The sequence below is a fragment of the Betta splendens genome, chromosome 15 (assembly GCF_900634795.4).
Source record: "Betta splendens chromosome 15, fBetSpl5.4, whole genome shotgun sequence".
Classification (NCBI taxonomy): domain Eukaryota; kingdom Metazoa; phylum Chordata; class Actinopteri; order Anabantiformes; family Osphronemidae; genus Betta; species Betta splendens.
The window spans coordinates 3,154,841-3,168,285 of record NC_040895.2 but is presented as its reverse complement, the minus strand read 5'-3'; the positions used below and the strand labels follow the sequence as shown (position 1 = coordinate 3,168,285).

At 46.3% G+C, this 13,445-nt stretch overlaps 1 protein-coding gene across 6 annotated transcripts in view; it reads right to left on the bottom strand.

Annotated features, from left to right (window-relative positions):
• The window catches only part of ltbp1 (latent transforming growth factor beta binding protein 1), a 151,449-nt gene that overhangs the window by 5,932 nt on the left and 132,072 nt on the right, over positions 1-13,445 (bottom strand). For 5 of the 6 annotated variants that reach the window (XM_029174971.3, XM_029174965.3, XM_029174968.3 and 2 more), the window contains 6 exons: positions 5,413-5,538; positions 5,103-5,231; positions 4,464-4,592; positions 3,338-3,475; positions 2,999-3,160; positions 1,021-1,110 (listed from right to left, as the gene is read on the bottom strand). In XM_029174971.3, the coding sequence (XP_029030804.1) occupies positions 1,021-1,110; positions 2,999-3,160; positions 3,338-3,475; positions 4,464-4,592; positions 5,103-5,231; positions 5,413-5,538 (774 nt within the window). The remainder of the gene's footprint in view (positions 1-1,020; positions 1,111-2,998; positions 3,161-3,337; positions 3,476-4,463; positions 4,593-5,102; positions 5,232-5,412; positions 5,539-13,445) is intronic. The other variant, XM_029174966.3, reaches the window with a different exon arrangement.

Below are 13,445 nucleotides of genomic sequence, written 5' to 3'. Positions count from 1 at the left end.
ACTTAACAGATTTGCTTGGTTTCAGCAGCTGGTTGCACCCGTTACCCCCCCCCCCCCCCCCCCCCCCCATCCTCCCGCATAGACACCCTAAAGCAGAAACCTAACCTGTCCACCAACACAGCAACATCACACACATTTTGGATTAGCTAAATAAACCATTAAATAAACCATAAATCAGAAAGAGTATATATATTCTATATATACTCTTCTTGTTAAAGCAAAGCTGTCCATCACAATATGGCATTCAGCGTAATATATGCTGCTTGCTAAACTGCTGTACAGAACAAAAAAAAAAAAAAATACAGTAAACCTATGTGCAGCAAAATAACAATGATCTGGAATCTGCTCTGTCAATGTCTAATCTGTCCTGAGCCCCCCTGTCTTTCTCACAGCTACTGTTGGAAGTTCAAGTAAATGAACTTCCAACAGTAGCTGTGAGAAAGATCAGACACACATATAGCGTTACAGCTATTTCACACATCTAAATTTGTTTAGCTGTCTTGTCTTATTGCTTCTCTCACTACTAAACTGAATTAAAACAACTAGTTTGTCTTGTCCTGACCAATGGAATCTTTGCTGGGCACAGTAATGATCAGGAATAATGAGTGAAGTGTTGCAGTTTAGAGATGTGGGGTGAGAATAATCCTGGGGCTCAGCAAGAGAGAGACAATGTACAAACTGCTTGATAACATAACCTGACTTTCCTGAGGCTTTCAGTGCCTTTTTCAAACACACTGTAAGTATACAGCGGAGACTTCATGACACAACAAATAGTATTTTATATGATTTATGTTTCTCTATGAGGCTTTGGTAAATATCCAACTATCAGATCAGTTTCATACACAGATTAAATGACAGTCACATTCTAAAAGATGGAAAAGTATGAAATATTATTTAATTATGACCTTTGATGAAATATAGATCGAATCTTCTCCATTTTCTGATCAGGTACATATACCACTAACACTATGTCCAAAATATGTGTGAAGCCCGGGCTGACACAGCCCAGCCTGGCCTTACCTTTGTAGCTGTCAGCAGTGAGCTGTCCGTACAAAAACTCTGCTCTGGACACAGAACCTCTCCCAGATGGACACATTTGGTTGAAATGGTCTGAAAGGTGACAGAGGTGACATTTTTAACTCAGTTGTACTTGTCTCTAGTATTTCCAGAATGGTCATTTTAGCATTAGTCAATACTGTGCTTTTTCATTACACAGTCATTCCTCAATGTGTCAATGTGTGTTCAATGTGTCACACACCAACTAAACACAGAACACATGTCTCAAAAGAAACTCATTCATCGAAACCACTCAACAGACAAATCAGAATAAGTAAAGTGTATTAAATAGTATTGTTAACTAAGGCTTCAACCTCTGCCAACTTAAGGATGATGATTAATGGCTAAATGCAACTCAACTGCTAAAACCTAACTCGGGCTGGACTAGAATGCTGAGCTGGAGCATGTGCTGAATCAGGAGATAGCCCCGGAGCATGAGCAGGGCCGGACGTGACTGCAGCTCTGGGGCTTGAACTGGCCATGTCAGCTGCTAAACTGGAGCTTGGGCTGAACATGTCAACTGCTGCTCATGAGCTTAATGTGGCTTGGTGACAGGAGCAGCAGATGACAGACGTGGCTTCATAACTAGAGCAGCAGCATGTTGCGGATTCAGGGCAGGGCGTGGAGGAAGAATGCACTGATGTTGGGTGGTTTAGGCATCAGAGGCAGAATGTGAGGTGAGAATGAGAGGCAGTCGGTGGGTCTGTAGCAGTGACAGGCTGAGAAACTGTGGCTAGAACTGATTGCAAAGCAGTGGCAGGTACAGCCTAAAGAGCTGAGGAAGGACTGTGGCAGGAACTGTCTGAGGGGCTGGGCTGAAGCAGGCTGAGGGGCTGAGGCTAATGCAGGCTGAGAGGCCATGGCCTGGGCTGCCAGAGAGGCGGTGACTGGAACTGGATGTGCAGCTGGGGCACTGGAGAGTCCCAGTGCCTCACTTAACCCAGGAGTCTGCTGGCAAATCTTCACTGCTCCCTGATAGGCCTCACTCCTGGCCTGTGGACTGGAAGTAGTTTAGGTTTACCAGGTCTGCCAATCTGGTCAGCAGTGAAGCTGGGAAGGTGAACCACATAGGACTGGATGCGGCCATTGCAACAAAACAGGGAACAGGATCTACTGGAGCAGGAGCTGGTGAAAAGAAAGGACGTGGGGCTTGGGCTGCAGTGACAGCGAGATGTGGAGCTTGGGCTTTTGGAGCAATAGTGGGGACACACACCAGTGAGCAAGGTGAAGCTGCAGCCGGAAATGAATGGGGCTTGGGGGCTGCAGCAGGTGAAGCCAAAACATGAACTGGAGACGGCGGTAAAGCTGGAGCAGGAGTGTGAACTGGAAACGGCGGTAAAACAGGAGTCGAGGCAAAAGATGAGGCAGGAACTGGGGGTGAGCGTGAAGCTGGGGCAGAAACATGGACTGGAGTTCATCAGACAAGCCTGGCCAAGCAAAATCCTTGACAGATCCTCGAAACAAAAAATAATCCAGACTCGAAACAAGAAAACAACGGGCTGGGTGATGGCTGGGTCCAAATGTGGCCAGATTATTCTATTGGGTTCTATTGGGTGATGGACCCAAACACACAGCTTGAAGACTGGGTGAAGCTTAAAGGGTTTATTATGAGGCTTGGTCACACAAGCAGAGGTTGGTACACAATGAGTCACGAGCTGAGATACAGACAAGGGTCGGGCAGACAATGGTCAAAACAGGCAGAGGTCAAGCAAAGCAAATACACAGCAGCAATGGTATCCGAAAAGGGTAAGGCAAAAGCATGGTTGAGACGCAAACTAGACAACAAAGTAGGAATGCTAGAATGCTGACGTATAGGTTCAGACAATTTGGCAATGAGCTGGATTATTCATCCAGAACAGGCAGGAACAGACAGGAAATTACAAAAAATAAGACCAGAAATGGTTATCACAGAGACAGAGGCATGATACCTGACAGAACTCACCGGTGCCATTGACAGGACAGGGGTGCACTTCACAGTTGTCACCCCATCCAGCTCCCAGGGTGCAGCAGCACTCCTGCAGGGTGACGTGGCTGCTCAGTACACTCTCACACAGGTTCTTATTGTTGAGGTGATAATAACACTCCTTGCGTTCCACTGACGAAACTGAAACGTGAATAGTCACACGTGGTGATGGTCAGTGGTGACAGAGCAGCCAGTTGTTCCTACTTACGATCATTCTTTAAAGGTATATCAAGAAAGACAGGATTGTGTAAAAGCCCACATTCCCTATATTCTGTAGGAAAGTGAATGTGGCATATGCTGAGATCATTAGTCGGTTACCTGTGGGAACAGGCACACACTTTGCAGTCATGACATCGTAATCCTGGCCAGTGGGGCACACGCACATAAAGGAACCGTCCAGGTTTACACACTCTGCTTCTCCACAGACGCTGCTCAGCAGCTCACATTCATTCACATCTGTGAAAACACAACAGAAGGACATGCACTTATCCAGCCACAATGTAGAAAAAGCCACCCTAGAAAAGGAACATACAGTAGCATGTGTTATAGTAAAAACCAGGAGGAGGGTTAAACTTTACAACCAACTCATTTTCAGTTTCAAAACTATTAACACACAAGCAGACAAGATTACTCTACAGGCTTTACTTTCTCAGATTTATAGCTTGACTCGACTGGAATCAGCAGATCAAATTTTTCCTACATTAAATTCTCTACTTTGTCCCTCTGTAAAATCGAGGATATAATACGAAACTCTCGCCTCCAGTGAAACCAGCTTCAGGTTCTAGGAGCGAACCCCCTCTCTACTCTAAGGCCAGGCTTAGAACCTTCCTTCAGGTTGCTCTGACACTGGTCACTGCTTCAACCTAGTGGTGGAGCAGCTTAGGGCTACAACAAGGCGGGTACGTCACCAATCGTGATCCAAGGCACGGAGATGCTTGCAATATAAATACAGGGCAATGACAGTAAATAGTGTATGTGAATTGTTTGTGTTGGATCATTTGAAACAGAAGTAACAGAAACCTACTTGATAGAAAATGGCTTTGAGATTAGTTACATCTTTTAATGAAGTATATAAAAAACAGATCTGACAAAAATAATCAATTAATTCACAATTGTGAAAACAGAATTCCTCTGCAAACCCATCCTTCAGTCCAGAGTTAAGTGATTCTAGTTGAATAGACTGATACCGCTACAGTGTAGTCTGTAGAAAAAGGCTCACATGTCTGATGAGGTAATGCCACCGAGCCGACACGTTATGATCATAATTGTAAAAGAGTTTTAACTTATAATGATTTATCATGATGATAAGCATGTTGATCTGGGCTCTGTCTACCAGTGCTCTTTTCACTGCAAAACATCTTGTAGGTCTGGTTGTATGTAAATCATATTTCACTGCTTCCACCTCAGCATGCGGCACACTGAAGCACCACATATTAATGCTTACCTCCACAAGCCTGCCCCCCCTGCAGCTCTTGGTAGCCTTGGTCACAAAGGCATTGGAAAGATCCAAGTCTATTCTCACAGAAGCCGTGAAGGCCACACAGTGTGTCATTGAGGCCACACTCGTCAATATCTGAGGTAGAAACAAACAAATACAAGAAATGCTAAATGCATTTCACTTAGTAATGTTCCATAATTATTACAAACCTTCTCTAATTAAGCAGCATTTCACTGCAAATCAAAGCAAAAATATTTGCTAAACCAACCCATGATGAAAACATTTCTTCTGTCCAAGCAGGTTCAATAAATTAAATGAAAGGTAGATTGGTATAGCAGTGTAAAACTACTCTACGCAAGCGTCGTCATGTAAAATGTCTCAGCATCTACTGGAATAATAATGATTATGCTTGCAACATAACAGATGCAAAGTTTCCTGCTCTAAAACTAATTTACAACTTAAGCAGCTTTTAGTATGTGAAGAAACTAACATGACAGAGATTAATAAAGACTTGGCTTTAAGATTTTCATGGCATGTGTTGAAAATGTAAAATCAGCCGAGGGGCATTTGGAGAGAAACTGTGCAGCCATCAAGAGAAGCAAGAACAGCACCAAAGTAAAACTTTTGGGACAATTTTCATTGTACCTTCACAGGACGGGGGGTCAAGGTTGACTATGAATCCACTGTCGCACACACACAGGTAGGATCCCTCTGTGTTAAGACACTCTCCATTGGGGGAACACAAGTCTGGATCAGCCAAACACTCTTCGACATCTGGGGAGAAAAACACCAATTGAGGTCTGTGTGTGTCACATAATCTTCAAGTAGTCACTTTGTTTGCTGCTGGAGATCTGGTTTCACTTTCAGTGCAGTTTTTGAATTAAATCAACAATCCTGTAAAAAGAAAGTCTTTGATGTTGAGAGGAGACACCTCCTCTGAGTGCTCGCTGCTCACCTCTGCACATGGTGCCGTTGATCTGTTGGTATCCTACAGGACAGGTGCATGTGTAGGAGCCCATGTTGTTAACACACTGCCCTACAGTCTCACATGGTTGAGCTCTGTCTATGCACTCATCCACATCTGCAACATACATCAGCTATGTGAGAGAAGTGAAGGGAACCTCCCTCAAAGCAAAGCAGGTCAATCAGAAAATAAAAATAACTGTGCTAATCAGAAGAACAAAAACACTTGCATGGTCTCCCTGTAAAAACTAGGACAATTCAAAATTCTTCTCCTCACATCAAAAGCTCTTAATGGTCAGCTCCGTCTTGTCTTCCAGGCCTCAGGTGAGAGGCGGGATACACCCTGGACAGGTTGCCAGGGCAACACACACAGATAGACAACCATTGCACACACACACTCACACCTACGGGCAATCTAGAGTGACCAATAAACCTAATGCATGTTTTTGACCGTGGGAGGAAGCCAGAGAACCCAGAGAGAACCCATGCAAACTCCACACAGAAAGGCACCCAGGAATTGAACCCAGGACCTTCTTACTCTGAGGTGACCGCCCTAAGCTCAGTCAGCAAGACAGTAAACAGAAATGATTTGTTCATGGCTCACTCAACTTAGCCTCCTTCCTCAAGGATTTGTTTTTCACGTGACAGCCAGGCCACGCAGGCTCTGTAGAGAAGTAAGTGCTCCAGTTTATTCAGGATTTGTTCCTACAAATCCTACAAATACAGATCGTTCGTTCGTTCACTTGTCACGTGACAGCCAAGCCGCGTGTCACAGGGTTTTTTGCAGGCCATTTACTGTTTTATTTTGTAATATCCGATTTTGTGTCACACCAGTGTGACACAGTTTTGTGTTCTCTTTACTTCCGCTCATTAGTCCCCAGTTGTTACCAATCAGTAATCTAGTCCTCAGTATTTAGCCACCAGCACTCACACCAGTCCTCTGCCAGATCGTGTGTTTCCATACCTCGTTTCAGCGTTATCATGTCTTGTTATTTCCCATTGTCAAAACCGTAGCTTCGGTCATCCCTGTTTGTACCTTAGCCTTAACTGCATACTCTGTTGTCTGACCGCCTGCCTCTGTGATTTTGCCTTTACCTGCTTCTTTGGTGCTGGCACCATTCTGCCTCCGTGTATCGACCTCCGCCTGCATCAAGATTCAAGTTTGCATTAAATCCCTTATACTTACCTGTCTGCCTCTTATGCTGTGCATGTGGGTCCATCATGTCAGTACAGTACGATCTGGCCAAACCCAGCCAGCTTTGAGCTCCTGCGCACCAACTTCCAGACTAATGAGCAGTGCTTCCAGGCTCACGAGGCTAGGAACATGCGGTGCCACTTGACAGGAGGGGCTCTTGTTGGAACTTGCCCAGCTAACTCGCCCCAGAGTGGTTGAAGCGCCACGAGGAGAAACACCGATTGGGATACCAGACCCAGCAGCGTCCACCGCGGCCAGCGTTACATAACTGTGTCCAGTTCGGCAACGACCACAGTTGCACCAGTGGCACGGCTGGGAGCTCCTTAACGCTTCTCCGGGAACACAGGTGACTGCAGGGCGTTCATCACGCAGTGCGAGATCCAGGTCGAGCTCCATGCTCCCGACTTTTCTACCGAAAGGGCCAAGGTGGAGTATGCTGTCTCCCACCTAGCAGGTGAACTTCGCTAGCTTCTCCACGGCGCTGAAGCAGATTTTTCAGGAGGTGACGCCCGGGAGAGAGGCAGCACAGAGGTTAGTGTGCAATAAGCAGGAGAGATGGAGCACGGCAAGGTAAGCCGTAGAGTTCCAGCCGCTGACAACAGAAGCCGGGTGGGACGCTACGGTCTCAAGGATCTGTTCATTCAGGGTCTTCCTCATCATGTGAAAGACTGCCTCGCGGCCCGCAATCTGCCCAGAGGCTTAACTGACCTGATCGCCCTCGCTATTCAGATAGACCGCCGGCTTGACCACAACGAGCATGAGACACTCGCTGGACTTCAGTTCTTTCGCTGCCCCTCTACATGTGCTTACTGTACTTCCTCTAAGGTCCGATTCCAGTGGTCTACTGAGGCTAAGCAAGCTTTCCAGTGCCTGAGCTTCACGTCCGCACCCATCCTCTGGCTGCCAGATCTAGTGCGTCAGTGTGTTGTGGAGGTTCATGGGTCCAACTCAGGCATTGGGGCGGTCATCTCCCAGCGAGATCCAGCGGACGGCAAGCTCCATCCGTGTGCTTTCATGGTACGTACTGTAAGTTGTCACCTGCGGAGAGGAACTACATCGGTGACATAGAACTGCTAGCCGTCAAGGAGGCACTGGAGGAGTGACGTCATTGGCTATAGGGAGCAGAAAAACCATTCATTGTGTATACTGACCAGAAGAAGAAAGAATCTAGAGTACCTTACAGCTAAGTGGCTAAACTCTCGACAGGCACGCTGGTCGTTGTTTTTTGGGCGCTTTTACTTCCTCATATCCTATCATCCAGGAGCAAGTAACGACAAACCAGATGCCCTCTCCCATATTCAGGAGGTCGACTCGGACCCTAAGGATTCCCAGCTGATTCTCCCAGCCGGTTGTTTTGTTGGAGTGGTCACCTGGTCCATTGAATCCTGTGTGAATGACGCCATCAGGGCTCTCCCGGTCGTTCCACTTCTGCTTGTTTGTCTGACCAGAGCTCAGGGGGGAGGTCAGCTCTATCCATCCCTAAGAAGGAAGTGAGGACGCGATGCTGTGAGAGAACGCGAGACTCTGCGAGAACAGCACGAGTACTTCAACAAGGCGGCGCGACACCGGTAGTAAACAACAGCACGACAAACTATCCGCCAATTTAAATAAATAAATAACTACCTTATTTTACGGAAAATAATCAACCATGTTACCATTCTGGATAACACCGAAGTCACCTGAGTCACCTGGAGCTAGCTCGGCGGATAAAAACATCACAGACATCCTGGAGTCCTTCGAGAAAAAATAACAAGCTTCGACGCGCGTCTGGCGCTAGTGGAACTCCTCCACAAAGAGTTTCAGGCCCTCCGCAACTCCCTGGAATTTAGCCAGCAGCAGGTGGTTTCTCTCGCCACCGAGAACGAGGCCCTGTAAGGAACGGTGCAGTCCCTGACGGAGGATGTGGCTCAGCTAGCGGCAGAAAATAAAAAAATAAAAGAAGGCATCATCGATCTGCAGGCCCGCAGCATGAGGGACAACCTGGTGTTCTCGGGGATTCCAGAGCAGGCGGAGGAAAACACAGAAACCACAATTAAAAACTTCCTTAAACAACAGATGAAGATTCCAGCGGAAGCAGTGGACAAGATGGCGTTCCACCGTTCGCACAGACTCGGAGGAAGACGACTGGATGGTCAACGCCCTTGACCCATCGTTGCCAAGTTTCAAGCAGAAGGAACTGGTTAAGAGCCGGGGCAGACAGCTGAAGGGAACCGACTACAGCGTCAACGATCAGTTCCCCAAGAAGATCCTCGACCGCCGCCGCCGACTGTTCCCCATCCGTAAGAGGTTCATTGCAGAAGGCTGCAGGGCTGTCATCAGCGTCGACAAACTGTACGTCAACGGAGAGCTCTACCGGGACCGGGAAGCAAGTCCGAGGCTCTACTAGCAGGTGGTATGTAACAACAATGGTTTAATATAAAAGGTTTGTTAAAAAAAATAATAGATGCAATGCAACTATGTGTTAGAACTTTACATCCAGTATTCAAACTCGTTCTCTCGCAGATGTTTCATGTAAATGTTTATTGTCAAACTAATGTCACTCACCCACTCACTTTGCAAAGCGCCCATCATGCTTAATCACTCACTTTCCTTTCACTTTAATTTTCCCTCCCTTTACTCTTTTTCCTTCACCTACTTTCACTCCACACTGTTTACATCCTTCTTTTCTCTATTCTTCTGCCACGTAGTCAGCCACCTATGTAGCCCTCCAGCAGCCACACAGAAACATCTACTGCACAGGGGAAACACGTGCACATACATAGATAACACACAACTCAGAATACACAGGTACTTAAGGTTTGCCACACACCTAAAGTCTGTCACACTACATACACACAAGACTAGTGATCCACAGCAGTCAGGTAAGATATGACACCACTGAAGAACACGTGGAATCAATAAGAAGGAGAAACAATTTAAAATATTTAACCATTTGAAAATCCTACAAGCAGACATTGTTTTACTACAGGAAACTCATATTCCCAAAATTATAAATTACACTCTGGCATCAGCAGAGTTCCCACATGCTTACTTAGCCAGTTACAATTCTAAACAAAGAGCGGTCGCCATCCTGATAAATAAAAAGATTAACTTTACTCATAACGATACCTTTGTAGATCCAGAAGGGAGATATATAATCATTAATATCTTGATAGGAAACATTGAATATTGCATAGCTAATGTGTATGGCCCTAATGTTGACGACCCCTCTTTCTTTCACAGCTTCTTCACATCACTGTCTGCTCACTCTGGTTCCAAACTTATAGTAGGAGGGGACTTTAATTTAGTATTCAACCCAGAGTTGGACAGGCTAAGCAAAGCTGTGAGCAACAGGAACTGGCAATCAGTACAGACCTTAAAACAGTACATGGATGACTTCGGTCTCTGTGACACATGGCGTTCTCTTCATCCTACATCCAGGGAATATACCTTTTTCTCGCCAGTTCACCACTCTCACTCCCGTATAGATTATATTTTAGTAAATAACTCAGTCTTACAAGATGTCTCTGACACCAATATTCACTCTATCACAATCAGTGATCATGCACCAACGTCCATTTCGTTGATTAAGACAGTCACGCCATCAACCAGGAATTGGAGGTTTAATACATCATTACTCAATGATCAAGACTTCATCAGTTACGTCAGGAGAGAATGGACAACCTTTATAGAAATCAACAATACACCGGAAATCTCACCCTGTGTTCTTTGGGAGACTGGGAAGGCAGTTATGCGCGGTGGAATTATTTCATATTTATCGCACAAGAAAATAAAGGACATGTTACTTGAATTAGAATTAGAGAAAAAAATAAAATCTCTAGAGATTAAATATACTGCCCCTCCAACCAATGATAGAATCCTAGAAGACCTAAGGAATCTAAAACTGAAATTAAACAATATAATTGATTGCAAAACTCAGTTTCAGATAGACCAATTACGCTGGGAGAACTTTGACCATGCTAACAAATGTGGTAAATTTCTAGCTAACCAATTAAAAAATAATAAAGAAAGAAATCATCCATTCAATAACTAATAAGAAAGGGAATATTACTCGTGATCCCCATGAAATAAATGATACCTTTAAAAACTTTTACCAAGAGTTATATACGTCCCAAATAGATCCATCCACCTCAGCCATAGAGGCTTTTCTGAATAAACTAGAACTGCCAAAGCTAAAGAAAGAACAATCCACAACTCTAGACTCATTGTTATCTTTGGCAGAACTACATGAAGCTCTGCAGGAGATGCCGAATAAAAAAGCTCCAGGACCAGATGGATTCCCAACTGAATTTTATAAAGATTTCTGGTCCATGCTGGGACCCAGCTTTTACAAAATGGTAGCTGAAATTAAACAACAGCATTCATTACCCACAAATATGAACTCTGCCTTCATAAGCCTGCTCCAAAAACCAGGAAAAGACCCTACACTCCCATCGAGTTATAGACCAATTTCACTAATAAATGTGGATCTAAAAATAGTGTGTAAAGCACTTGCTAGAAGATTAGAAAAAATCAATCCATATATAATTCACTCTGATCAAACAGGCTTCATTAAAGGTAGACAGTCAACAAACAATATGAACAGATTAATCAACTTAATTGATTATGTCACCACCCATAAACTAGAGTCAACCATCGTCTCCTTAGATGCAGAAAAAGCTTTCGATAGAGTAAACTGGAAGTTTATTTTAGCCACTCTGCACAAATTCGGCATTGGGAAATCATTCATAGACTGGATCCAAATATTATACAGCTCAGCAAACGCCACAGTCAGAACAAACAACCAGATTTCACCAAGGTTTAATCTGCATAGAGGGACAAGACAGGGCTGCCCACTTTCCCCATCACTATTTGCAATATTTATTGAGCCTCTAGCCGCAGCTATAAGACAGCATGAAGGAATTAGCCTTTAGGCCTATCAGCCTCATAGATGAATTCTCAGGACTTTCAGAACACTCTATTAACTGGACCAAATCCATAGTGCTACCACTTAACCTTAAGGTGACTAACATCTCCTCTACCACACTCCATTCAGGGAACATTAAATACTTGGGCATTGAATTACCGTCTAGGCTATCAGAGCTTATTGAGCCATTATTAAAACAAATAGAAGCCAACCTCAAAAGATGGCAGTCCTTACCCATTTCACTTATGGGAAGAATTGCCACCATAAAAATGATGATCCTGCCAAAAATTAATTACATATTCTCAATGATTCCAACTCAGCCAGCCCATGCGTGGTTTAAGACATTTGACTCCTACATCTCACAGTTTTTGTGGAAAACCAAGCCACCACAAATTAGTTTAAAAACTCTATAAAAAACGCTGCGGTGGCCTAGAACTACCTAACTTCCACCACTATGCCCTGCACTTTGCCTTCTAGGAGATCTAAGTGGGCTTGATCTAGAGACAAACTCATCACGCATTACTCAGTACCTGAACAGTTTGTTAAATTATACCACCTTAGACACATTGTCTGCTTCATCAAATCAATGACCAAAACTATACTCTGATTGATTCCATTTCCAGGTAAGGATGCGTGGAGTTCCGAGTGCTGCGTCATGTCTGGCACAGTGGTGGGGGATGACTGGTTGTTGGGGGTGCCTGCCTACCTAAAGAACCGGGACAATGGGACTGGTGGATTCTAGGCTGGCCGCATGGGTCCCCTGCGGCGGGGGTGTGGTGGCTGTTGAGACCGGCGGTCCTGTGCCGGAGTAGGGCCTTTCTGAGGGTTGGCGTGTGCCTGTCTCCGGGGAGCGGAGGCGGGCCTCCCTGCCGGTGTGCGGACCTGGGGGTGGAGACCTGGGTGACCTGCATCCGGGGGACTCCCTTCGGGGGTGCCTGCCTGTGCCCGGAGGGGTGTCTTTCAACTGGGGCACTGCGCCTGCTCGGGTGGGGCGCTGCCTGCCCTAGCGGTCCGACGCCCTCTGGTGACTGCTCGGGCCTGTTGCAGGGGGGGTTGGCGGACTACTCAGGCTACAACCTTCATTGGGCCCTGGGCGGAGGTTGGCCCTCAATGCCCAACCGCAGAGTATGTGTGTAGGTTTGAGTGTAGCACACGGGGCGAGCATGGGCATACTTGAGCGAGAGAATGGGTAAGTGTGAAAGAAGGGTGAGGATGGCTCTGGCTGTGCTGCGTGTGGCACCGGGACAGTAGTACTGCGGCCCCTGGGTCTCGGCTGTCTCTTCCTGGCTGGGGGCTGTGGGGGGCGGTGGGATGGGTAGCAGAGCCAGTCGGGAACCTGGCTCTGCGGACCCTGGTGCTCTGCTTCCCAACTACATTTCTCCACATTCATCCACTTAGGTCTGCAAGGGGCGTCCTGCTGATGGAGGGACCGGTGCTACCGGGAAGTGGTTCCGTCTCTCCCAAGTGGGATGCTCTGCAGTTTTAATTGCATTAGCCATACACAGTCGTCCAGGAATCTGGGGGCTCCTTCCGGGGGGGCCAGTAGACGGAGCCTTCCCATTGATGGCTCTGTCTGCTGGACCCCTCGGAGAATTGGCTATCTCCCAAAGTTCCTCATACTTAGCCACATACACATACATTTAGGGCCGGGGGTGGGCTCTTTCACTGGGGCCTGGGGCTGAGGCCAGTTGTCACCCTCCTTCAGTGCACTTTAGTTTCACACACTCAAGTCCAAGCTGGGTTGCAGGGTTCTGGGGTACCTTTTCTGCTGCCCTCTTCCTCCCACGGCTTGGGGGGGTGGGGCGGGGCTCGGGAGGAGCTGCGGTCCCTGCCTGGGGCCACATGGACAGCAGGCCGGAGACCTACCCTCCCCACGAATGAGATTGAGCGAATGGTGTGGGAGCGAGAATGTATCTGAGAGTGC